The sequence below is a fragment of the Mytilus trossulus genome, chromosome 4 (assembly GCF_036588685.1).
Source record: "Mytilus trossulus isolate FHL-02 chromosome 4, PNRI_Mtr1.1.1.hap1, whole genome shotgun sequence".
Taxonomy (NCBI): Eukaryota; Metazoa; Mollusca; class Bivalvia; order Mytilida; family Mytilidae; genus Mytilus; species Mytilus trossulus.
Genome location: NC_086376.1, coordinates 3,010,293 through 3,035,212, shown reverse-complemented (window position 1 = coordinate 3,035,212; position 24,920 = coordinate 3,010,293). Strand labels below are relative to the sequence as shown.

Sequence of the window (24,920 nt, the reverse complement as noted above, 5' to 3'; positions counted from 1 at the left end):
TAGTCAAAATTGATGTCTATGTTTAGGCTAACAAGTTTTCATAACAAACATATTTAATGGCACTGTACATTTTACACCAGTAAGAAACAGCCTGCAACATTGTGTTTCTAATGATGTTTGAAAAAAAACCCAAGTCATTTTAAATACTATTTCACCAAAAGGAGTCCAGATAGAATAAATTGTATGCACATATCTGTTAAAAAAAAGTAGGACTATTTCATCTACAGGGAATTAACTCTTGCAAGTCAATAAAATATTTCCACAAAATTGTTTCTTGAATGCATCTAATTACTGAGAGACACTAACATTTTGAACCAGTGTCTTCAAAAATTTTATCCACCTAATATCATGTGTGAGTGATATTTGTCAATCTTTATTAGATTTTACAATTAGTTAATTTGAAGAAGAAAAAAAATGAAGATAGTTATGTATTTGAAAACATCTTTTTTTAATTTCAACCCTTCCACTTTTGATCTCTATGTGGATGTTATATAATTTGTACGTACTAGTTGAGCACCCACATTTATATGTTTCATAAAAAGTAATAAAATGATTAAAGATCACTATTTTTAAGGACTTCTGTTAAAAGGTGAATAAAATGATTAAAGATCACTATTTTCTAGGACTCCTGTTCAATCTAAAGAAATCAATAGGTCATATGAACACGATACCTAATTGGCATTCAAAAGATCTTCATGTGACGTACCAAAAACCAGAAGTAGATGACAATATCCACATTGTAAAAGCTCTTAACTACAAGTCTTTTCTGAGAATATCTCCAGATACTACAGATGAGTCTGATTGGTCAGTACAGGACAGGTGACCTCAATTTAGAGGTAGCTATGTAAGCAACATCTTATATATCAAAATAAGAACAACATATAGACAGTTGATCATGAGGTAAAGCTATATAAACGATGTCAAATTTCATCACTTTCACTATCACTATCATCAAAGCCAGCCAGATCTAGATCCTTAATATCTCCTTGCCTTAGAGCATGCTCCACAATGCCCAGATGACAAAACACATACTGATCTGGCATCTGTATGGCAAAGGCTCGTTGTGAACGAATCCTTCTCACTGTCTCTTTAATATCTACTTTATGTGTGTCGTCTAATTGGCGTAGTGATATATCTATTGTCATAAATGTTCCTGAAAAAAACATCATGCTCAATTTAAAAAAAATCAAATGAAATATAACATTAATGTGGTACATAAATAAACATGATGTTTATGTGGTATTATTCAAATATTTTCCTTTCAGACTAAGTTAGAAAAAAATCAACCAGTAATCGTCAAGTCAAAAGAATTACTGTTAATATATAATTGTGAATGCATTTAAACGGAAACAATTTAAGTGCTGTAATTTGGAACATTATCAATTCAACATGTTTGGTGAAAATTATTCATAATTCCTAAAATCTTTAGTTTCTAGTGAAATGCCATGAACATTCCAGTATACAGGAAGTTGTTGACAATTTTAAGGGTTGAATTTGTATCTGTTTCACACAGAATAGTATGCTGAGATAAACCCTAATATCAAATTTTTGTATGCTTTCATTTGTAGTTTCTGAGAATAAAGTAACAAATTTAATTTAGATGTAAACCAGTAAATCACTGTGGTATATGTGAAGCTCACCTGTTCTTCCAATGCCAGCACTACAATGAACAACGATCGGTGGACCAAGAGCATGACCTTTCCAAGATGAGCCAAGGCGTTTAGTGGCATCAGCTTGGCAACTTCTAACTCGGAACAAAAAGTCAAGAAAAGCTGTTCCTGTTCTTGGAACTCCATAATCAGGCCAGCTGGTAAACTGTATATGTGTCAAATGTCGAGATTCTCCAGACTGAAAGAACAATTTACAGACATAAAACAGAGATTCTAAAAGCATGTCTAAATAATAGAAACTTTAAATTAAAATGTGTGATTTATAAAAAGATTTGGATCCAGTACAGAGAAAGCAAAGTAAAACATTCCTCTTCAAACATGAAAATTTTTGATGTGCATGTTTTTTTAAAGCCCACTTTAGATACAATTATGTTTTATTTTATTAAGGGAAATCTTTGATATCATCTGAATTAAAACAAACAAATAGAAGGTGAACAATACCATCTAAAACTAAAGATGTTTTGATAGTTGAGTGCTTCCAAACATACCAAATTCCAAGACATTTGTAAAAGTCAAAATATTTAGAAAATCTGAACTGCTGACATAAAGCTGAATTTCATTTGCAAAATTTAGCATCAAACTAAACCAAATCTAACATGACATATTCTTCTCATTCCAAACTCCGAAATTCTTGAATATATTTACATACTTTTGTATTGTGTAGGAAAAGTCCAGTAACTGTGTAATCATGGTGTTGTTCTATTCCGGTGTTGATGACTATAAATTCCTCTATCTGTTCCTCCGATTCCTCTTCCATTGGCCAGTACTGACCACACTTCATTCTTCCTCTTTCTACCACCCTGTAAATACACATATAAAATACATTAAATTGTAACTTTTTTTTTCAATCCCCTTTTTTTTTTAACAAGACATTAAGCCAAATATAAAAGAGAAGATGTGGTATGATTGACAATGAGACAACTTTCAACAAGAGACTAAATGACACAGAAATTAACAGCAATAGGTCACTGTACAGCCTTCAACAATGAGCAAATCCCATACCGCATAAATGTTCTTAAAATCCAACTCCTATATAATAAAAAAACTAAGTCCTTGAAATGAACATGTCAAATCTACAAAATAATAAGCACAATTTTGTTTATGTTTTAACATTGAGATACTGAATTTATAAAAGATTTAATAAAAAGTGTGAAAAAGAAGGCTGTCTGCAAACTTTCATTACATTAGTATATTTATTTACTAAGTTCATTAATAAAATACTAAACATGATAAAATATATATTAGCTCTATGATATAGTTGATTTAGACAGAATCATACAGTAGTGCATATACAAAATTATAAAAATTTTCAACTTTTAAGTGTTTAAAAAAAATCAAAAACAAATGGACAAGAACTGTCATTTTCCTTACTTTGTACAGGCATTTTCAAATGTAATTTTGAAATTGAATTGTTTTCTTTTGTTGGAAACGTTTTCAAATTGCCAAAAAACAGATGCATTCATAAAAACATTTTTTAAACAATACATTAGTTACAACAGAAATTATTTACTCTTAGTAAAGTACTTTTTGATTCATATTTTAAACAGTTTTGAAAAAAATATGATGAACATTATCAAGTTTATGAACATTGCTACTTTGGGTAACATGTGATCTACATGAAACATTATTGTTGTTTGATTGGTAAAATTAAAAAAAACATACCTTGTTGTCATGACAATAACCATCACATGGCAATGCCATATCATTCTCCAGAAATCTCCGAACGTCTTGGGTAAAGGTCCTTCAAAATAGGTTTATCATAATCAGTGCAATTGAAATAAAAAAAAATGTCACATGTTAATTTTCAAACATGTCTTGCACCTAAAATTGCATGTCAACTTCTATGTGTTTTGGTCTTTTAATTTGTTATATCAAGCTTGAAAAGGTGATCCATTTTAGCGGCATGTCCTATCACCAGAGGGTTCAAATAAAAACCTCAAATTTTTCTCAAAACTTTTCACTGTAATTGTTTTACGATTTCAGATTCAAACTACTATTTTATAAAATCACTGAATTTTCTTACTGGTAAAGGAAACCAAACCAATCATCTTCAAGATATATAAAATGACAAGCGTTAATCTTTCAAAGTATGAATTACTCATTGATGAACCAACCTTGTGTTGATATATATGCACTGTCCTGTTTGTAACCACCTACATAGTTAGCATTGATATAGTCTGAGGAAGGATCACCCTCAACAATGGCGGGCAGTTTGACTCGAGAATGGTCATAACATAATACATCAGAGTATCTGTTCTTTGGCAAGTTATATTTTGCTCTAAAATATAAAAAAGTAAACATGAAAAATATCTTTTAGCACTTCCACCATTGGAGGTATAAATAGTTACTCATAAATAAACTAGTGAAGGTTACATCAAACTGTTACTACAATATGAGTTACAATGTACCATTACAAAAATAACAAAATAACAACCCTTAATATTTTTAACTTTCATGAATGAACAACTTGCCACATTTTAACTCGTATACATTTAAAGAATATGTTAAGTATCATTCCAATTGCAAACATTTGTTTATGATAATTTTTTTGTATTTGTCACTTTTAATTTGTATTTTTTTTTAATTTATGGCAAGACAGATGAAATATATACTCAGTCCATAATTTGTCCATGTGCATGATGTATATAGTTGATAAATTTCTTAATTTTGGAAAGTTAAGGTTTAATATCAAACAATAAAATTTTCGTTGGTGAGTGAATGCATAACATCTAAACAAACTATTCAAATTTGTCTGTCAAAGCTAAAAATCTTATCTTAGTCAGTTAGGGGTACTAATAGACCACTTTCGAGTTCATCCGTCACCGGAAAAAACTCGTCAATTATACGCGCCTTTATCATCGTCATTTGTGCGTTTAGGGGCGTCGTCACTTCCTTCAATGTTGAGCGAGTGGTTGGAAAACTATAATTCTATATTGTACGAATAATTCGGCAAATTGAATTCTCAAAATTGACAATCAACACTGCTGTCATTAGGGAAATGTCAGTAAGTACCTACAGAGCAACCATTATTTCTGGTTTATCCTGCACAAAGACGATCACTTAGACGCTTGATGAACGTAAATAGTGCAGGGATACAGGCGAGCCCCTCTATCTGGTAAATGACGTCATAAAGGCGTGTATAATTGACGAGTTTTTGTTGGTGACGGATGAACTCGAAAGTGGTCTATTGTACCTATAAGTTATTTTTTTTTACTTCATTTTACAGACAATACCTACTTTGATATATTAAATGTTCCACTTGGTGGTTCCATTTTTATATGTGCATACTCAGTATACAGTCCTTTTCTTCTTGTTTTCTTTAAGTGTTTAACAAGTTGTTCAACAGTCATTCCTGTAACTTCATTCATATGATTTGTATCTTCAATAATATTTGTACTAGTTGACGAAGGTCGTTTTTTCGGTGGGATATCAGATTCATCTTCATTTATATTGTCATTGCAATTGCTGTTCTGCTGCTTGTTGTCGTCTGCATTATTGACATCTGAATCATGTCTGCGTTTTATACTGCCATTTGCACAAGTGTCATGTTTTTCCACTGTGACCTCTTTTTCTTGATCTATGATCATCTTTTCTTCCTTTTCCTTTTCCTCAGAACTATGTTTTTCACTAATTGTTTCCTTGGATTCTTCAGATTCAATATCACTAATAATCATGCAGTCTGAAATTTCACTAGATAAGCTTCTTTGTGACACAGATCCTTGTCTAGTATTCCTACATGGGAAGAAGTAAGTGTCAAGGTCAACGCTTTGCTTTGTTGATACTTTGTAACATATTTGCATCCAAGCAGAATGGCTGTTCATTATTGCTCCTCCCAGATGTTGAGGAAGGGACTCATTCGGTATATGCAAATGTAGTTGTTGAAGACTGATTGTATATACCTAAAATTATAACAATCATTCAAAGTTTAAATATATTCCAAATTGAAAGCAAAATTATGAAAGCAACTCAAACAATATAGGATGCCATATTATGACTAAAACAGAAGGTGTAAAATGAGGACAGGAAAGGAGTAAAGCGTCTGGTTGTTGGAAACATTCAGTTTCATCCATATTCATCTCAAATGACAAGGCAATATGTAATGAAAATGCTTGCTCCTGTAGTCATTCTTATTCCTACTTTACTAATTCTTTTTATAATTTCAAATCACTAAAAGAAGCATTTGTATATATATTTTGTTTGAAATGACCATTTTCATCATACATGTACATGTATTATCATCTGAAATGATCAACCATAACATTGTTAAGTCTTGTCTACAATTTGTCAGTTATTTGTCAGATAATTTACCTTTAGGTGCATAGTAATTTTTAGACAATTCAGTATCTATAATATAGTTTTACAAGTCATAAAATTGAGAAGGGAAATGGGGAATGTGTCACAGAGACAACACCCCAACCATAGAACAGACAACAGCAGAAGGTCAACAACAGGTCTTCAATTGACTTTATTAATGTGTTCTGAATATAAATTCTGAAATACTATTTTTATTATTATGCCCTCCGTACAATTATAGTTAAGATACAGTATGTTTTTTATTGTTCATTTCCGTTACTGGTAACCACAAATAGATTCATTTCGTTTCATTCAAAATAAAGATGGAGATCAGAATCATTCTTTAAAGACTGAACAAGGAATGTGTGTTGATAAAGTAATTCATTTTCAGACACTTTGCTAACATTCAATTAGAAAAAATATTTTAGTTTAGTATGACGTCCATTATAACTGAGCAAGTATGTGTATTTGTTTAGGGGCCACCTGAAGGACGCCTCCGGGTGAGGGGGTTTCTCACTACATACAATGTAAGAAAATATTTCTTTTTTCAATTGTAACAACTAAATCAGAGAAAATCTTTACATGTAACTAATCTCACTATGACTGAGATCATTTACTCTCCTTTACTCACCCTATCCCTGAGTTTTTCCCTAACAAAAAGCTGGAGTATTTTGAAAGGAGCTTTAAACCACAGAGGTGCTGTCACAATTAATACTTTCTTCAATCTTGCTGGGCATGCTCCCTGAAATATACAAATTAATATAAATTAATTATGATGATAAAAAATATCAGATCATAAAATTATCAGTTTCAAAGGAAAAGGTGTTTTTTTGGCTAATTTGGCATTGTTAGTTCACCAAAATATAGAATGATACAGTTTATCATGCATATATATTTGAATATCATTCTAAAAAAATCATGCATGAATTTGAAGACATTTTAATTTCAATTAATTATACTAAGAGTGGTTATTAATACATTAAAATGATACACAACAGGTTGGCCCTTTTTGACAAATATTTTACTCTGAGCGATAGTGAGGGGTAAAATATTAGCATACTGGGACAACCTGTGGTAAAATCACAATATATTCAAGCCCCCATGAATTATTTTGATTCTAATACATGTAATAGGGAAAATATGGCTATTGTTTTGGATCGAAGTGCTCTAGGTGGAGGCAAATATTTGCTGTTCCCATAAATAAGTGCACTATTAAAAAGGCGTAAAAGAACGGAGCAAACTGAATTAGTGACATGCTTAAAGTTTTTCCAATAACGTATTTAGATAGTTTTTGGTGAATTTTAATTATAATTTACTTATAATGCTTATATTTAAAAAAAAAATCTACTTATACCACATTTAGCATTGTTTATTTACGTTTCCTTGTTGTGATGATTTTTGTTTTGACAAGCGTGTATTTTTCCGTAAAACTAAAATGCTCATATTCTTACGTCATTGTTCTATGACGTCGGGCATCTCATTCATAAAAAAACATATGACATGGGAGTACGATTGGGACAGCCTGACAATATGTTCATATTTTACCACGGGTGTGTACTCAAATCGTTTGAAGGACGTCAAGTTAGAATAATAACTCAAAATACTTTAATTTAAAAAATACAACAAACACTACCTTCAAAAGACTGAGAATTTTTGTGCAGAGTTCGTAATCAAAGTTTGCATACTTTGAATCTGTCATGTCATATATAAATACTAGTCCATGTCTTTGTGTGTCTTTACTGAAAGATAAAGGATATAAATAAGATGTTATAATTATCCATTTGAAAATTTGAATTTCCAATATTTGAAATGAAAGGCTCATTTTGGTATTTTGTGGATAGTTGTCTCATTGGCAATCATACCACATTTTTTTTTTTATATTACACAGCAGTTTTCAATATCAATATGAAAATAATTGTACATAGATTTTTTTTCTAAATCTGATAGACTATACTTGGTACAGCACCTGCACTTGATGATACTGCATCAGCCTGATGGAATTTGTTTTGCTTATCGCACACTGTCACAGCTCATTCCTAGTTTTTCTCAAACTTCAACTTTCAGTGCTATAATTTTTGGGCTGTTTGCCTTTTTGAATATTATTTTTTTGATCATATGATTTTGTTATTAATCATTTGTTGTGGTTTTTTAATTGCTCCTTTGGTATTTTCTCCTCCCTTTTAACTGAGAAATATTTGAAGACATTTCTCTCACAAAGCATATTCATAACAGGTCTGTCTAAATATCCTACCTTTCCAAAGCAGCATCTAACTGATAAAGTAGACCTTTGAGAACAATCTGATGAGTGGAGTCTCTGGGCTGATGTAGTCTAGCTGTAAATAAGGCTACAGCAGCACCATGCTTGTCTCTCCCCGGCTGTAATAGATCACACATGCAACATTTAATTACTTTCTATAATGTTATATTCTACCCTGGCTGTAATAGATCACACATGTACTTTACATTTAACTACTTTCTATAATGTTATATGCTAACCTGGCTGTAATAGATCACACACTTTACATTTAATTACTTTCTATGCTGTAATAGATCACACACTTTACATTTAATTACTTTCTATAATGTTATATGCTACCCTGGCTGTAATAGATCACACACTTTACATTTAATTACTTTCTATGCTGTAATAGATCACACACTTTACATTTAATTACTTTCTATGCTGTAATAGATCACACACTTTACATTTAATTACTTTCTATAATGTGATATGCTACCCTGGCTGTAATAGATCACACACTTTACATTTAATTACTTTCTATGCTGTAATAGATCACACACTTTACATTTAATTACTTTCTATAATGTTATATATATTCTACCCAGGCTGTAATAGATCACACATGCACTTTACATTGAATTACTTTCTATTAAAATGTTATATGCTACAAGTTTGCAAGTTTAGAGATTTGTTTTTGGATGAAGATTTTCTTTCTAGTTCTATCATTTTATTAACTTTTGGGTACATGTATGTCTACTGTTGATAGATATAAGAAGATGTGGTATGACTTCCAATGAGACAACTCTCCATCCAGTCACAATTTGTAAGATAATGTGATGTCTTTTCTTGTTCAATCATTTTATTATTTTTTGTAGAAATGACAACATTGCAATACTAAATGTACACATACATTTCTGAATTTACAGTATCTCACTGATGTGTAAAACACATCTCCTTACATTCAGATTTTCAAACCACAAAATGTCATTGTGATTCATTGACAGTTGTTGTTGGATATTTCCCATAAATGTCATTGTGATTCATTGACAGTTGTTGTTGGATATTTCCCATAAATGTCATTGTGATTCATTGACAGTTGTTGTTGGATATTTCCCATAAATGTCATTGTGATTCATTGACAGTTGTTGTTGGATATTTCCCATAAATGTCATTGTGATTCATTGACAGTTGTTGTTGGATATTTCCCATAAATGTCATTGTGATTCATTGACAGTTGTTGTTGGATATTTCCCATAAATGTCATTGTGATTCATTGACAGTTGTTGTTGGATATTTCCCATAAATGTCATTGTGATTCATTGACAGTTGTTGTTGGATATTTCCCATAAATGTCATTGTGATTCATTGACAGTTGTTGTTGGATATTTCCCATAAATGTCATTGTGATTCATTGACAGTTGTTGTTGGATATTTCCCATAAATGTCATTGTGATTCATTGACAGTTGTTGTTGGATATTTCCCATAAATGTCATTGTGATTCATTGACAGTTGTTGTTGGATATTTCCCATAAATGTCTATGTGTCATCTGTGACAAAGGATGCATATCAAGGAGCTTACTCAACCTGATGTTGATAGAAATTACTAAACATATATCTATACATAAAATGGCGAATGGAAATGGGGAATATGTTAAAGAGACAACAACCCAACCAAAAAGCAGATAAAAGCTGAAGGCCACCAAGGGGTCCTCAACACAGCAAGAAAATATATATTTATACATGTATACAAAAGAAATAAATGTTTAAATCATTCTCCTTGAATAATTTTTTTTTTCCAATTCTTTCTTTTTATCCAATTTATTAACTATCTGATATCATGGATATGTTCTAACTGCAGAGAATTGCAAAAATGAATTGCAATAACCAGGATGTTTTTGGTTCTTAAACGTTTTACAATGTTTTAGATTTCCTTCCTTTCAAGAAGATTTTGACAATTTATGTTAGGGATTTGGTAATATTAATTTGACAGTGATCTTGTTGACTTGAGCTTTAGTTGCACTGAACTGTACTGTAAATTTGAAAGTATTTGGGGAAGTTTTTATTATAGCAATGGTATAGGTTACGCCAAAAGAACAAGTGAAACTGCAAGCTACTGCTCACTGATGATACCCCCCCCCCCAGCAAGGGGATATTTCTTTGCTATCAGGTGTATAATGATAAAAGTGTTTGGTAAACAGGAAGTTGCTGAGTGATGAATATGAAAACACATTACACAGTATAGCTGATATATATAAACCCTAAAACCAAATTTCATAAATCCATATATTGAAGTTCCTGAGAAAAATGTGTTGAAAAATATTAATGGGACAGGGGCCCTGATGGACCGACTGACGGACAGACAGAGGTAAAACAATATACCCCTCTTTTTCAAATAGCAAAATGTTATAAATATATTGTGTTTGGAAAAAAAAAATTGCCTCTTTATCTGTACATACTCTAATAGAAATTTTTGTTTTAATTCTAAAATAAAGTAAAGAATGTCCTAGACCCTTTTGATTTTTTAGTGTAGTTTTTTATTGCTGGTGAAAATTTATAATTTTAATTCAAGCATAGAATAATATACTGTCATATGAACTGTTTAAAATCACAAAAAAAGTAAATTGAATATTGTCTATCAATAATTTTACATAATTTCTTTATTTTGAAGATTCACATTTTGTCCTAAAAAAAAAAGGTAAGAAAATAACTTAAGTCTTTTTGGTAGATTGCAATATTCTTAATCATACAAAACAATGATTTTAAACAAATAAACACTATTGCACAAATACAGTGAACATCATTAATAAAATGTAATAACAAAACTTGTTCGGCAGGAAGGAAAAGTACAAAGTTTAATAATATTATTTTTTTAATTTATTTGCCAAGTTTTGTAAAGTTTACACCTACAAGTCTGTACTTTATATACTGTTTCAACTAGGTTTTGTATCTTTATTCAAACCGTATTTGGTTTAAAATGTATTTTGACTTTATCTATCATGTTTATATATTGACCAATCACACAGTGCATCAAGGGAAATAACTCAACTTAAAAAACTAAAATTCTCCATACCAATATTGTTAACTTTTCTGTAGCCACTTCTTTCAGTAGTAACTCATCATTACTGTCTATATGTAATAATTCTTCTTTCTTTCGTGTTATCTGAAAAAAAATCCAAGATTATTATATAATTAGATACAAGATTATTCTTAAAAAGTTATAATAGTGTGAAATAAAATGTTTCATTCCACTGTTTATTTAGACACAAGGTGCATACAATACAAAATGCAATATAAACATGTACTGTCATGACTGTTATCATGGTTATGGTAAAAAAAAAAAAAACAAGTGAAACTGCGAGCTACTGCTTACTGATGATACCCCAGCCGCAAGTGGATAATATAAATAGTGTAAAAATATGCAAGTGTTCGGTAAACAGGAAGTTGTCGAGTGATGAATCTGAAAACGCATCACACGGTATAGCTGACTTATATAAATCCTGAAACCAAATTTCAGAAATCCTTGTATTGAAGTTCCTGAGAAAAGTGTGACGAAAATTTTCAACTTGGCTATCATGTGTAAAATCATACAACTGTTCGGTAAACAGGAAGTTGTCAAGTGATCAATCTGAAAATGCATCACATGGTATAGCCGACTTAGATAAACCCTGAAACCAAATTTTAGAAATCCTTGTATTGTAGTTCCTGTGAAAAATGCGACGAAAAAATAAATAGTGTAAAAATATGCAAGTGTTCGGTAAACAGGAAGTTGTCGAGTGATGAATCTGAAAACGCATCACATAGTATAGCTGACTTATATAAATCCTGAAACCAAATTTCAGAAATCCTTGTATTGTAGTTCCTGAGAAAATTATGACGAAAATTTTCAACTTGGCTATCATGTGTAAAATCATACAAGTGTTCAGTAAACAGGAAGTTTTCAAGTGATCAATCTGAAAACGCATCACACAGTATAGCTGACTTAGATAAACCCTGAAACCAAATTTCAGAAATCCTTGTATTGTAGTTCCTGAGAAAAATGCGACGAAAAATATTCATGGGACTGACTGACTGACGGACGGACGGACTGACGGACAGACAGAGGTAAAACAGGATTACCCCCTTTTTTTAAAGCAGGGGTTTAAAGCGGGGGTATAATAACAAATCGTTGCTGATTTGAAGAAAAACTTATTCATTGTCCCAATAGTCAGAAATTTTTCAAGGATAAAGAATAAACATACTTTTAACCATTTCAGATATGGATAAATTGTTTGTTCTACTAAAACTTAAACTAATAAAAGAGTATAGTCTATAGATCGTCATTTTGATCAATAACATTATTTTGTATGTAATTTCCTTAAAATTGAGTATCAGATAAAAACATTTGAAGTTTATCTAACTGTTTATTCTATTTGTACAATCACAGTTACATGTAGCATGTAATCATGTGTAATTTGTAAGGTCATCAAGGAGAAAGGTTTTATTTCCTAACAAATCATTTATCATTAAATAATCTTATCAGTTTACATGCAATTTCTCAATATGAAACTTCAATTCATGGAATTTCCAATTACCTTTAAACCTATTCAATTTACCAAAATATTATTTTTAAAATCATAAAAAATTTAAACAATCCCAAACGTACTTCATGGTTTATATACAGATCTATGGCTCTTTTCTTGTCGAACTTCCTTGCCATAAGAAACTTGACCGCAGTGTTCCATGTTAGTGGTTCTGCTTTCTCACGTTCACGGATCTTATTTACATATTCCAGAAAACCTTTTACTTCCTGTAAAAAGAGAGAGGAAAAGTTAATGATATTATCACACATTGTTTCCTGTGAATTACTGATACCTGAAAGTAATAATTTGTTATTTAATATCAAAGGTGCTTCCCATGTCTCATATGTCATTCATAAAATTATTTTTACTATCCTTTAATTGTGATTTGATATGGCTTGTATGGAAATTAATTTGAACTTCCCATTTCCTTTTCTCATATTACTGGAAAAAATAACATAATATTAATGTAAGGGTAAGTCATGTATCTTGGTGTACATGATTGCAGATGTAACTAAGGCTTTTTCTCAAAACAGAAATTATATAACTTACAGCAATTTTGCAAAATGGATATTTTTATGTACATATGAAAACAAGAATGGGTCCATAGTACAAGGATGCCCCACTCCCACTATCATTTTCTATGTTATGTGGATCATGAAATTGGGTTAACTCTTATTTGGCATTAAAATTAGAAAGATCATATCATAGGGAACATGTAAACTAAGTTTCAAGTTGATTGGACTTCAACTTCATCCAAAACTACCTTGACCAAAAACTTTAACCTGAAACTTGCACTATCATTTTCTTTGTTCAGTGGACAATGAAATTGGGGTAAAAACTCTAATTTGGCAATAATAATCAGGTCCATTGATTTCAATAAGTTTTAGTTCAATAAGGTAATAACTGTCAATCTGCATAGGGGGAATACATGATTTTTCAAACTTGTCTTATAATGGGAAACAAATTAAAACAGTTTACATATATGTAACCAAAATGAAGGAGTAGAACTTCACAGGGTGCCAGTGAAATAAATGAAATCATTGTACGTGTGTTGTAGGTGGATTTAGTTCATATAAGTTTTAAATTGTTGTTGCTGACATAAATATATCTCCCAGCAATATACGTACTTGGTGAGTTATTGATATACAATGTAAGTGATCAATGTAAATAAATTATTCAATTTTTGATGTATTATACAACAGAGAAATCAATAGAGTTATCTTCCCTTATCTTGTAAGTCTTAAATTCTCAATAGTAAATTAGATATTAAAAACATAAATAACAGTATATATATGTTTTAGAAACATTAAGTTAAAAACACAAACATACAAAAATCAAAAGGTCACCAAATTGTCTTCAATGATTATTAGTCAATTATAAGTGTATCATTGTATAAAGACAAATGTCCTTACAAGAAGTAAATCTTTAAAGTACCTGATGTCTAGACCACTTTAGAATCTTATTTGCTAACACAAACACTATCAAGTCGTTTTTTATTCAGTGTTCAGTCATGATTGCAGCTATTAAACATTTTAAGACATATTTTAAAGATGATGCAGTTTTTCATTAATAGACTCACGATCATCGATCATCATAATCATGCTAATTGATTTATGGTTTCAGGAAAATTTAAATTAAAAATCTTTAAAATTGGAAAAAAGTGTAATCAATATTTTAGATATTGTATGTGTATATATATAAAACTAGAGCTAGTAGAGGCTCTCAAGACCCTGTATCGCTCACCTGACTCTACTTGGGTTTTTGAAATCATATAAAAAAGATAAAATTTGGCTACAAAGTTTATAATACAAAACTTGGTCAGCACTTCATAAGCAAATGATAAGGAACATCCATGCTATGTTGGGTTTCATTCTATTCAGTGGTTCTCTAAAAGAAGTCATTTGTATGCATTTCCCATAGGGTACTATGTTAAACTAAGTCCCCCGCTGGTGGCCATCTTGGATGATGGATTGGCTACAAAGTAACAACACATGGTTAGTATCTTGTAAGAAACATTTATGCTATGTTTGATTTCATTCCATTCAGTGGTTCTCTAAGAGAAAAAATTTGAATGTATTTCCCATAGGGTCCTATGTTAAACTAAGTCCCCTGCTGGCGGCCCTCTTAGATGATCGATCAGCTACAAAGTAACAACACTTGGTCAGCACCTCATAAGGAACATTTATGCCATGTTTGGTTTAATTCCATTCGGTGGTTCTCTATATATATAACTAAAAGAAGTCATTTGTATGCATTTCCAATAGGGTACTACATTTGTATGTTAAACTAAGTCCCCCCTGGCAGCCATCTTGGATGATGGATTGGCTACAAAGTAGTAACACTTGGTCAGCACCTCATAAGGAACATTCTTGCTGTTTTTTGTTTCATTCCATTCAGTGGTTGTCTAGAAGAAGTTCAAAATGTAAAATTTTAACGACAACGACAACAGATGGCGACGGACGCTAAGTGATGCGAAAAGCTCACTTGGACTTTTGGGCCAGGTGAGCTAAAAAACATGCAAAGAATACAAGATAGGACCATCTCTGAAAGCTAAAGTCATGGAAAAAGTACAAAGTTCACACTTCTTCCTTGAAACTACAATTGAAAATTGTACCTGTAGTTACTGATTACATGTAGTACTGGCTTATTCTGACACATTGCAATATATTAAAGAATAATAATGACATATTTTGTACATATTTCTACTGATTGATAAAAATGTGGTGGTGAAAATAGTTTCTGGAAGAGAAAAACTCCCTTAACTGTTTTGCCATTGGTTTATAATTTTGAGAATAGTCATGATAGTAAAAAGATGAAAAATAAAAATTTACTAGCATGTGATCTGCAATACCTATTCAAGCTACAAATTATTTTTTCAAACGTAGACAATTTATTTATAATCCCTGAGCCTATCAGCTGACTGAATGAATTTAAGAACAATTGACTGTAAAACTTATATATACACATGAGAATACTAACATAACTTTGTTAATATAAAATATGACATATATATATTTACCTCTCGAGGTTTTATGTTTAAAATGCGTCCAGAACTATTCATGTTGAACGTATTTTGTATGTATAGAGTTTAAATAGATTTTCACACAACTGTTATCAGGAAATAAAATGTAGAAAAATTATAGATTTCCAGGAATCGTAATCGTTGAGTCTTATCTCAGAACTAAATTATCCATTTCAAGTGAAATCCAATTTAAAATGACAACACCTTTGTTGAAAAACTTATATATAATAATTTACTAAATTGAGGACTAGCCTAGCGGATATTAAAGTAAAACCCTATATTTTAACAGACATGAAATGTACAGGAAACTGACAATCAAGTTTTCATTGATAAATAGAAGTGTACCGGTATATTGTTGCTAATCTGATCTTTATTTTATTCCCAGGATGTAAGTGACATGCACACTGTTATTGTACATCTTATTAATTTTTTACACTATTATTTGCTAAGAGTATTTAGCAATCAATACAATACAACATTATAACGATACCTAACATATACCAAGAATGCACTCAACTAGAAAATCAATTCATTGCTACAGAGATTAGCATGACTTTCCAAGAAATTAAACCTCAAATATTGTTATATTTAATCTATTTCTATCCTTCACCTTTAAAGGTTACCAAAACAATAACCGTTTGTCAAGTCTCACAATAGTTATGATAAAGAGTTATTTTTTTACTATAAATTCATAAATTAATTTCCTGTATTTTGAATATTAATTTCATAACATGTGTCATTTTTCAAAAGTATTAATGGTATTAAAGCAGGATGATTTAATTTTTATTTTTTTATTCACACTCACAGATTTCTTAATTTATAGATGTATTACTCAAACTATATATGTATCTCTAACTTAAAAGAAATTTCATCTTTTCAATTAATTTAACCTTCCCCTTGTTTCCCTCCAAAAATTTTATGGTTGAACTACAAAATTTAAACCCATGTTCATTTGTTGGGCCCTCTGAATTACAAAATGTACATGGTCACCAATTATGACAGAATAGATAAAGGAAAATGCAGTGAGTGCCAATGAGACAACTCTCCATCAAAGTCACAATTTGAACAAGAGGCTTTCAAGAGCCTGAATCAATTCATTCACCTGTTTTTCGGAGATTTTTAAATGTTAGCAAACTTGATGAACAAATTGTGTAAAATTGTCTTTCAACTTTCAAGGGAAATAACTCCTTTTAAATGGGGTCAACTTATAATTTGGGTCATATAAGACTCTTTTGTAGATGTTACTTTGTTGAACATTATTGCTGTTTTCAGTTTATATCTACATGTATCTATAATAATTTTCAAGATAATAACAAAAAAAACTACAAAATTTCCTTAAAACTACCATTTAGTGGCAGCAACTCAACAATGGGTTGTTTGATTTGTCTGAAAATTTCAGGGCTGATAGATCTTGACCAATTTAAAAGGACAACGTACAAAATTATATTATTCATTTTGCAGGTGATTTAAGGTGGTACCCAACACTTTAACTAAAATTGATTTGGCTTGTTTAATTTTCATAAAATTTTGTCAAAGTTTTTACTTTGACCCTTTAACAAAAAAATTACACTGGTTATATAGCAGTTTGACAAACACCTATTTGAATTATTGAGAAGCTTAATATTCTTTTTACAACACAAGGTAATTAAAACGTTTAGTTGACTTTACAGAGTTATCTCCCTGTAGTGTTAGGTACCACCTTAAAAAAAATGTTATTTTTGAAGTGCCTGCACCAATGTGACCCAGGAATTATTTTATTCCAATGTCATGAGAACTGATTTTGCTGTCTAAATCGTCATAATTTTGTTCAGGTCATATTGTGCAAGCAATAACTAGTAAATTTTAAGAAACAATGGCCAAAAATCGTAATTTTTCCGTCTTTTGTCGTTTTTATGCCTTTCTAACCCCTAACCATTTTTCTAACGTCACCCATTTTCTGAAATTTTTAGTTTTGAAGTTCATCCAAACAAACTTCAAACATAAGAAAATGATAAGGAGATTTTTTAACATGATAGCTTTTCAAAGCAAAATTTAAAAAAATGAGAAAAAAGGGGGGCCAAAAACGGGCCTTATTGTACCTTATCCTTTAACACCATGTCTGATTTGCTCTAAAATCTTTAGCTTCTGAGATATAAGCCAAAAACTGCATTTGACCCCTATGTTCTATTTTCAGCTATGACCACCATGTTTGTTGATGGATCAAAACCTCAGATACAGTCTATAAACTGGACACCCTAAGGAACATTTAGTTCAAGTTTTATGGTATTTAGCCCAGTACGTAGTTTCAGAGGAAAAGATGTCTGAAATAGTTTATGACGACCTATGACGACTGAGGTCAAGTGCGGTGGCGGATCCAGTTGGGGGGGTTCTGGGGGTGCGCACCCCTCCTTTATTTTTGCCGATCAATGCATTTGTATCAGGACATATGTTTTGCACACCCCCCCCCCCCTTCCCCCTTGCCCTGGGTTAGCACCCCCCCTTTCGAAAATTCCTGCATCCGCCCCTGAAGTGATGGCATAATTATAAGCTCACTTGGGCCCTGATACCCCGGCGAGCTAAAAAGGAAACCATTATAGGTCGAAGTATAATCTTCAACAACTTATTTTGAAAACAATTGATTAAAACTAATTATGCTCACATTGTAATTCATCAATCAACCTTATATCATGTATATTTGCCACTTTTTATCAACGAAATAAATAACAAAATATTTTGCAACCAAATTAAATGTTGATCACCTAGATCTACATGTACATGTGAATGTGCATCTTTCACAATGAATACTTTCCAACATTGTAGAGTAGAACAGAATTGAAGAAGAAATATCTTGGATTCTGTTGAACTTGAATTGCTGATCATTTTCCTTTTTCTGTCTGAGTACTGTGAGTTCACTATCTTCATAAGCTTCAAACATCCCCAGGCCAAACCAGAGGGCACTTAAATGCTCAATTTATAGGGGGTGCCGTTTGGGTACTGATACCCACCCTTTTAAGATAATTCATATTTTAAAAATGTATACTATATATTGTGTCAGTTAAAATGTAATTTGTTCCCCTAGGCGTATTGTTTAGGTTTCATGTGGTGTGTAATGTAATTCCAAAGTGTCAAAAGAGAAAAACACAACAGAGAGTACCAAAAAAGAAGTTAGTGAAGAATTTATGGGAACATTATTGACCTTATCATATATTTCCTGGTGTCCTATTCCAGTGGCCTATCACCTTGTAAATGAATCATATTTGTAGATCTTGCCTGTGATCATTTTTTCTACATACTGTGTCCACCGGTATTTACCTGGCAGAGTTGTCAAGGAAATAGACACAAGACAAAAGAAATAGATGGTTCAAGGTCAATAGACACAGATTTAAACTTGATACCAAATGATTTTATCGTACCACAAATGAAATATCACGTTGTGATTGTTTAAACACCGTCACGTGGTGACCCCCTATGAGACCGTATGAGGTTAGTTAGTTTCATATGGGGTTCATGACGCGTTAATGGCGACGTCATCTATTAATGTTATTGTGTTTCATTGTTTATTTTTCAACAAAACGCCACAGAAAAAGTCCAGCGTCCGATAAACTTGTTATACGGTTAACTACTGACCCCATACGGATTCATAGAGGGTGAATAAAATTCATAGGGGACTCAGCCTCCGGCCTCATCCACTATGGATCCGTATGGGGTCAGTAGCAAACCATATAACTTATAATTGTGGCCAACAGTAGTTAAATTTGGCAGAGAAGTTTCAGAGGATAATATACATGATCAATTTGTAAAAATTAAAACATGATGGGCACCAAGTGATGAGAAAATCTCATTTGGCCCTTTGGTCAGGTGAGCTAAAAATTTATATTTTTATATATTACAGGTAGGTATTGATTAGTTTACTGATTACTTGGGTTTAGAGTTCCATGGCAATTGTTCATGCATATTCATAACGAGAACATATTAACAATTAATACAGCTTTAAAATGAAGAAAAGTTCATACAGATTTGGTGTTTCAACATTTCAACAAATACTGAAAATTCTTGAAATCAAAATTTTGAAAAAAACAATTTCTCTAATTTTCATGCTTTTTTCACAATTTCCTGACTGGTGTGAGAACAATATTTCTAATATCTCGTGAAAAATTTGTCTGAGCAAATGATTGGCCGAAAAAATTTTCTTCTGAATTTTCCTATTGTGACATCATGAAAAAAGGCAACCATGCCTGATGACGTCACATAAAAAGAATACAACTTTCTTCAAATCTTCGAAAAAGAAGGATAAAAATCACTCGTGTATTAGGATATTTCTCCACTCTCGACAGTAAATTTTTTACTGTTTAAAAAGCTCTGCAAAGCCTTACGCTTTAAATATTGAAATTTAACTGTCTGGAGTGGAGAAATATTGTAACACATGTACACTTGTTGCAGTTGTAGAATCTATATATATCTAAGAATATACACACAATGTTATGTACATGTATATTGTTAGATATTGTATTTTCAAATAATGTCATAAGTTGTACATGTATATATATTTATTAGTTTTGAGGAACCCAATATAAATCTATCTGTACAAACATAATTGACTGCTGTCATGGCTGTGGGTACATACATTTTTACAAATAATTGGTACTTTGAATATTATATTTTTAATAGTTAACTTGATTAAATATGTTGTGAGAGAACCTCTGGAAATCAAGTATGTTAAATCAAAATCAAAGTGCAAATGTTGACCAACGACATTTGCCTTATACCATGGTAAACTCATGATACTATATCATGTATATATCATTGTATGTGTGTAACATTTACAAATGTAAGCTTAAGTCACTAAGTGTCCCCCTTGTGAAGTCACAAGATAAAGTCCTTAAAATTTACAAAATATGGTCACAAAATAATTTTATTACAAAATGTCATTTCAAAACATTTATCAGTTTATCTTGTTTATGTTAAACACTTTTATCAAGTATACCATTGTATACACAGCTACTTTAGTAAAAGTAATCATGACGTACAGTTCTAAAGATGCATATCAGACAAATGTACATCTGTATAAAAACTGTACATCTGTAAAACTTTTCTTTCTCTCAGTCTCGTTAAGTCAGGAACATCAAATTGTTTCCCGTAAATTTGTTGTTTTTGATGATTCTTTCTTTCTGTTTCTTTTTTTAACAGATTCTTTATTTCAAAAATTTGACTATTAAAAAACAAGATGCTCTCAAAAGCCTGAAATGCTCACCTGTTATTTTTTTTGCTGAAATCTTTCATCAATGATTATTTTTGCTTTTTACCCATACATGAATGCCATTTTTTCGATTTTAGCCATAGACTGATAGTGTCTATGTTTCTGGAGGGTACAAGGAAATGAAATACAAAATTTATACTACATGTACATTCATTTGAGAAGATTTTTAGTTTAAAAACATAAAATAAAGGGCAATAACTCCTTAATTTCTTGTAGATCACACTTTTCTGAACATTTTTGCTGTTAATATTGAAAAAGAAGATCATGAAGATCTTGGGCCTAAAATAAAATATTGTTAGTTTCACCAATCCTGCAAAAAGGGTGCTACTCATAAAATTTTATTGTCAAAACTAAGTCGAAAATTATATTTTATTCATTTCAGATTTTCAGGCTTGCAGCATCGTCCAATACTTTGATACTATTCAGGCATTTTGGAAAAAATAAAATTATTTCCCTACCTACCTTGCTTGGCAGGGTCGGAATTGGGGAAACAAACAATATATTAATTTAGATTATTTAGGCCTTGTATGATTGCCATTGAGACAACTCTCCACAATACCATCAATACACATGATACATGTATGTTAGAATTTATCAAAACAAGTAATTAATAAGGACATCGTCTGCTTTCACTACCTCATGTTAGTTAATAATTTCTGCGTGAATTGGTCTCTTGAGAATAGTTGTCTCATTGGCAATCATACCATAAATGTCTTCTTTTTTGGTGTAGTTGTGTAATGGTGGTCACTTTGTTTTAATAGGGCTCTTCACGGTTAGATCGGCCATATTGGATAGGGGGCAGATTTTCATACATGTAATAGAGGTAAAAATGGTGTGAAAAATACGGGAAAACATCATTAAAACAGAGCTGTTGCTTGGAAACACACATAGGATTTCCCACACTTTCATACTATTTCCACCTCCTTCCAAAAAATCTGCCCCCTATCCAATATGGCCGAACTAACCGTGAAGAGCCCTATTGTCTATATTCTATTTATCTGGGGAAACTGATTAATGTTAGCATTACTTATAGTTCTGTAACCTTTTCTACCGAGACTGGCCATGTATAAATTATTCTTGTCGGGACTTCCTGCTTCTAGCACATGCCTGACTTCCAGCCCAGCCGGCTCTTTGTCCCTAGGACATGTAGGAACTAATTACTATAAGTATGACGTTACTAACCACGTTCGGGGCTGTCTACACTTAGAATTTGAAATGAGCAGACGCTCATACTTAGCTTGTGAATATGAAACCTTTAGTTTTAGAAGTAGACTAGGCTAACCTTAAAAATATGTTTGTTTGCAGTTTTCCGACTGTACCTTCAGACTGAAGGGTCGGTAGGTAGGAAAAATATTTTATTTTATCAGCCAAAATACAGTTTAAACAAGCATGCAGTTACACTAAACCAAGTTTCTTGTGAAGAAAAAAAAACCATTTTAAAACAACAAACACTGGACATGCTGAAAACCAACATCAAATGAACAGGCATTTTCAGATAATTTTTTTTTTAACCAAAACTGAAACTTTAACATAGTGTCATTATCCAATTTATGACATAAAATATGGTATAATTATTAAATACTGGAACACTTATAAACAAGGAATGTCATTATGACTAGATCTGTTTTAAAGAAATATATTCAGACATGTATGCTTCTTGACTAGAATGTTTTCATGAGAAGAGTATTTTCATCAGAAAAAATGTATATATTAAAGATTTATAAGACAATTATTAAAGAGTGTATTTTTAATAAAAAAAAAATAACCATTGAAACTTCCTCAATTGAAAAAAAAGTATTAAGACATCCAACTGTTTTCATATTTCTAACAATATTTAATTATATGTGATAAGGTTATATTTTTGCCAGGCTTTAATGAAAACCAAAGAAATCTAAAGTTTGGGGTGAAATCCATAGCACCCCATTAAAAGTAAATGGTCTGTACTGAAATGTTTTAAATGCATAAAAAAAAATTGGCAGCATAGCTCCTAAGGACATGTTTAAATTGAAATCACACAGGCCACACAGTTTGGGTATATTTAATATTGTAAGAAAGAGAATAATTGCAATGAGTGGGGCAGCCCCCCTTATCCTAAAGGAGCATACTCATTGCAATCGAAGATAGATTTAATATAGAGAGAGTATATTTATTTTTCAAGCTAACCATTCATTTTCTCTACATCTTTGTGTAGTTAGGGTTGCTTCTTATTGATTTGGCATGATCTATATCCATTAACATTTCAAATGAGCCCTTCCTCTGTACAGGCGTGTTTACAGATATCCATGAAGATTTAAGTCACAGAGGAGTGGTTTCATCTTTGTCGTCTTCACAACGATTTGTAGAAAATATGCCATACTTCAAGCTGCTGTCAAATTATTTAACCACTGAAATTGGTTCCATCTGGGAACAGTATATTTATGTTCCTGGTTCCATAAAGTCAGGCTCCACAGATTCTGAACCCGATTTGTTTGAGACAGAATGGTTATCGAATATCGTGTCAGTTATGATTATCCGCTGCATCATCGTCAATGATATCTTCACACATCATTACATGTGCCTGAATCTGTATAAACAGTTTACTAATAAACTTTTTTGTTTGTTATTTGTCTTAAAACTGACACGAGACGACAGCGTAAAGTACTCCTCGGTGACTTCATGGATACCTGTAAACAATTTCCATGTGCTTTATCATTAAATGGTCACATGAACGCTTGACGGGAAGCTAAGAAAAACCGAACTTGAAATGTGTAATTGACCCAGACTTTAAATCATTTCCGGAAAGGACCCAAAGTTCCGGATCGCGTCAATAGAGGTATTAAAAAAAATTTCTTCAAATTTAAAGCAATAAAATCTTCACAGTCGGGAGGATTTTCAAGGGTCGGTCGGTAAACTGCAAACAAACAATATTTTAATTTAAGCCCTAGCCGCCATCAATATATTTTATTATTTTTGTATGTTACTTATGTTTAACAATAACGTACATTTGTATGTCTTTCAAAATAAATATCTTGTGATAAGCTTGGTTTGTCCAATATCCCAGAACTTGGACTGGAGCTGTGCCGGCGGGGATTAATTTCCCTGGTACCTCCAGGGAAGCCGGATTGGTTCAGGCCAGATGAACGAAAAGCCAATGGGACCCCCCCCCTTTTTTTATTCATTGCTGTATTATTATTTTCATTTTTTTTATACTTTATACTCGCTTGTATATTCTTTGGTCACCTTACAAAATTACTCTTTTTCTTGCGCCCACCGGAAGCGTTGAGTATTGGTCAAGTTTGACAGATCAACGTAGAATGTAGATGTAGAACTTGAATAGACAACAGGAAAACGTAGACAGTGGAAACTCCACTCGCTTTACAGTTGTAGAGATCATTCATGGAGATGGAATGATCTTAAACTGGAATCCTATGTTTGAACAGACTTGAGACTACAATTTGGCACAATATAGAATCTTATAAAAGTGGTACAGTCTTCATTTTCATATTTAATTGCACGGGAGTGGAGGAAATATTTGTAGGGATAGGCACTGTGGTTTTCTGTCATATTTATTCATTTTTAATGAGGTAAATTTTGTTTCACGTTCACTTCCATAATGGGTCCCATAAACATAGCTTTTGGGTAACAGTTGAAACTCTTAGGTTTAATTTACTTTTTTGCTATATAAATGTTTAAAAGTTTGTTTTTATTTACCTTTTCTTCTTCAGTAGAAAGGCTCGCACTTGCCATTTCATTGAAGCGGAAGTAAAATTCTGATTAAATTTCAATTTATGACAGTCGTAAAAAGTAGAATAATAGTTTTCTAAGAACAAATAAGTTTTCCAAACACTATACTTCGTTTAGAAATAGCAAGATTAAAATGAATTGCTCCAAATTATTGAAATGTTTTTTTTTAGATCT

The 24,920-nt window shown here is 31.6% G+C and overlaps 1 protein-coding gene across 2 annotated transcripts; it reads right to left on the bottom strand.

Annotated features, from left to right (window-relative positions):
* Nucleotides 1–445: 445 nt before the first annotated feature.
* On the bottom strand, nucleotides 446–24,822 carry LOC134714493 (tyrosine-protein phosphatase non-receptor type 9-like). Of its 2 annotated transcripts, none has more exons than XM_063575781.1 (12): nucleotides 24,714–24,822; nucleotides 12,849–12,992; nucleotides 11,277–11,366; nucleotides 8,215–8,339; nucleotides 7,597–7,702; nucleotides 6,595–6,705; nucleotides 4,908–5,569; nucleotides 3,785–3,948; nucleotides 3,333–3,411; nucleotides 2,320–2,470; nucleotides 1,641–1,848; nucleotides 446–1,153 (listed from the first exon to the last, which is right to left on the bottom strand). In XM_063575781.1, the coding sequence occupies exons 1-12, from the start codon at nucleotides 24,747–24,749 to the stop codon at nucleotides 921–923; spliced, it is 2,109 nt and encodes a 702-aa protein (XP_063431851.1). In that variant the 5' UTR covers nucleotides 24,750–24,822; the 3' UTR covers nucleotides 446–920. The 2 variants fall into 2 exon arrangements, with proteins under 2 accessions (XP_063431851.1, XP_063431850.1); XM_063575780.1 differs by lacking the exon at nucleotides 24,714–24,822 and adding an exon at nucleotides 15,785–16,054.
* Nucleotides 24,823–24,920: the final 98 nt, after the last annotated feature.

Coding starts and splice junctions, on each gene's coding strand:
- LOC134714493 (XM_063575780.1), bottom strand. CDS start 15,826: ATGAATAGTTCTGGACGCATTTTAAACATAAAACCTCGAGAG. Junction 1,849..2,319: donor TTTTCCTACACAATACAAAA/GTATGTAAATAT, acceptor TTGTTCTTTCAG/TCTGGAGAATCTCGACATTT. Junction 1,154..1,640: donor TGCTGGCATTGGAAGAACAG/GTGAGCTTCACA, acceptor TGTTTTTTTCAG/GAACATTTATGACAATAGAT.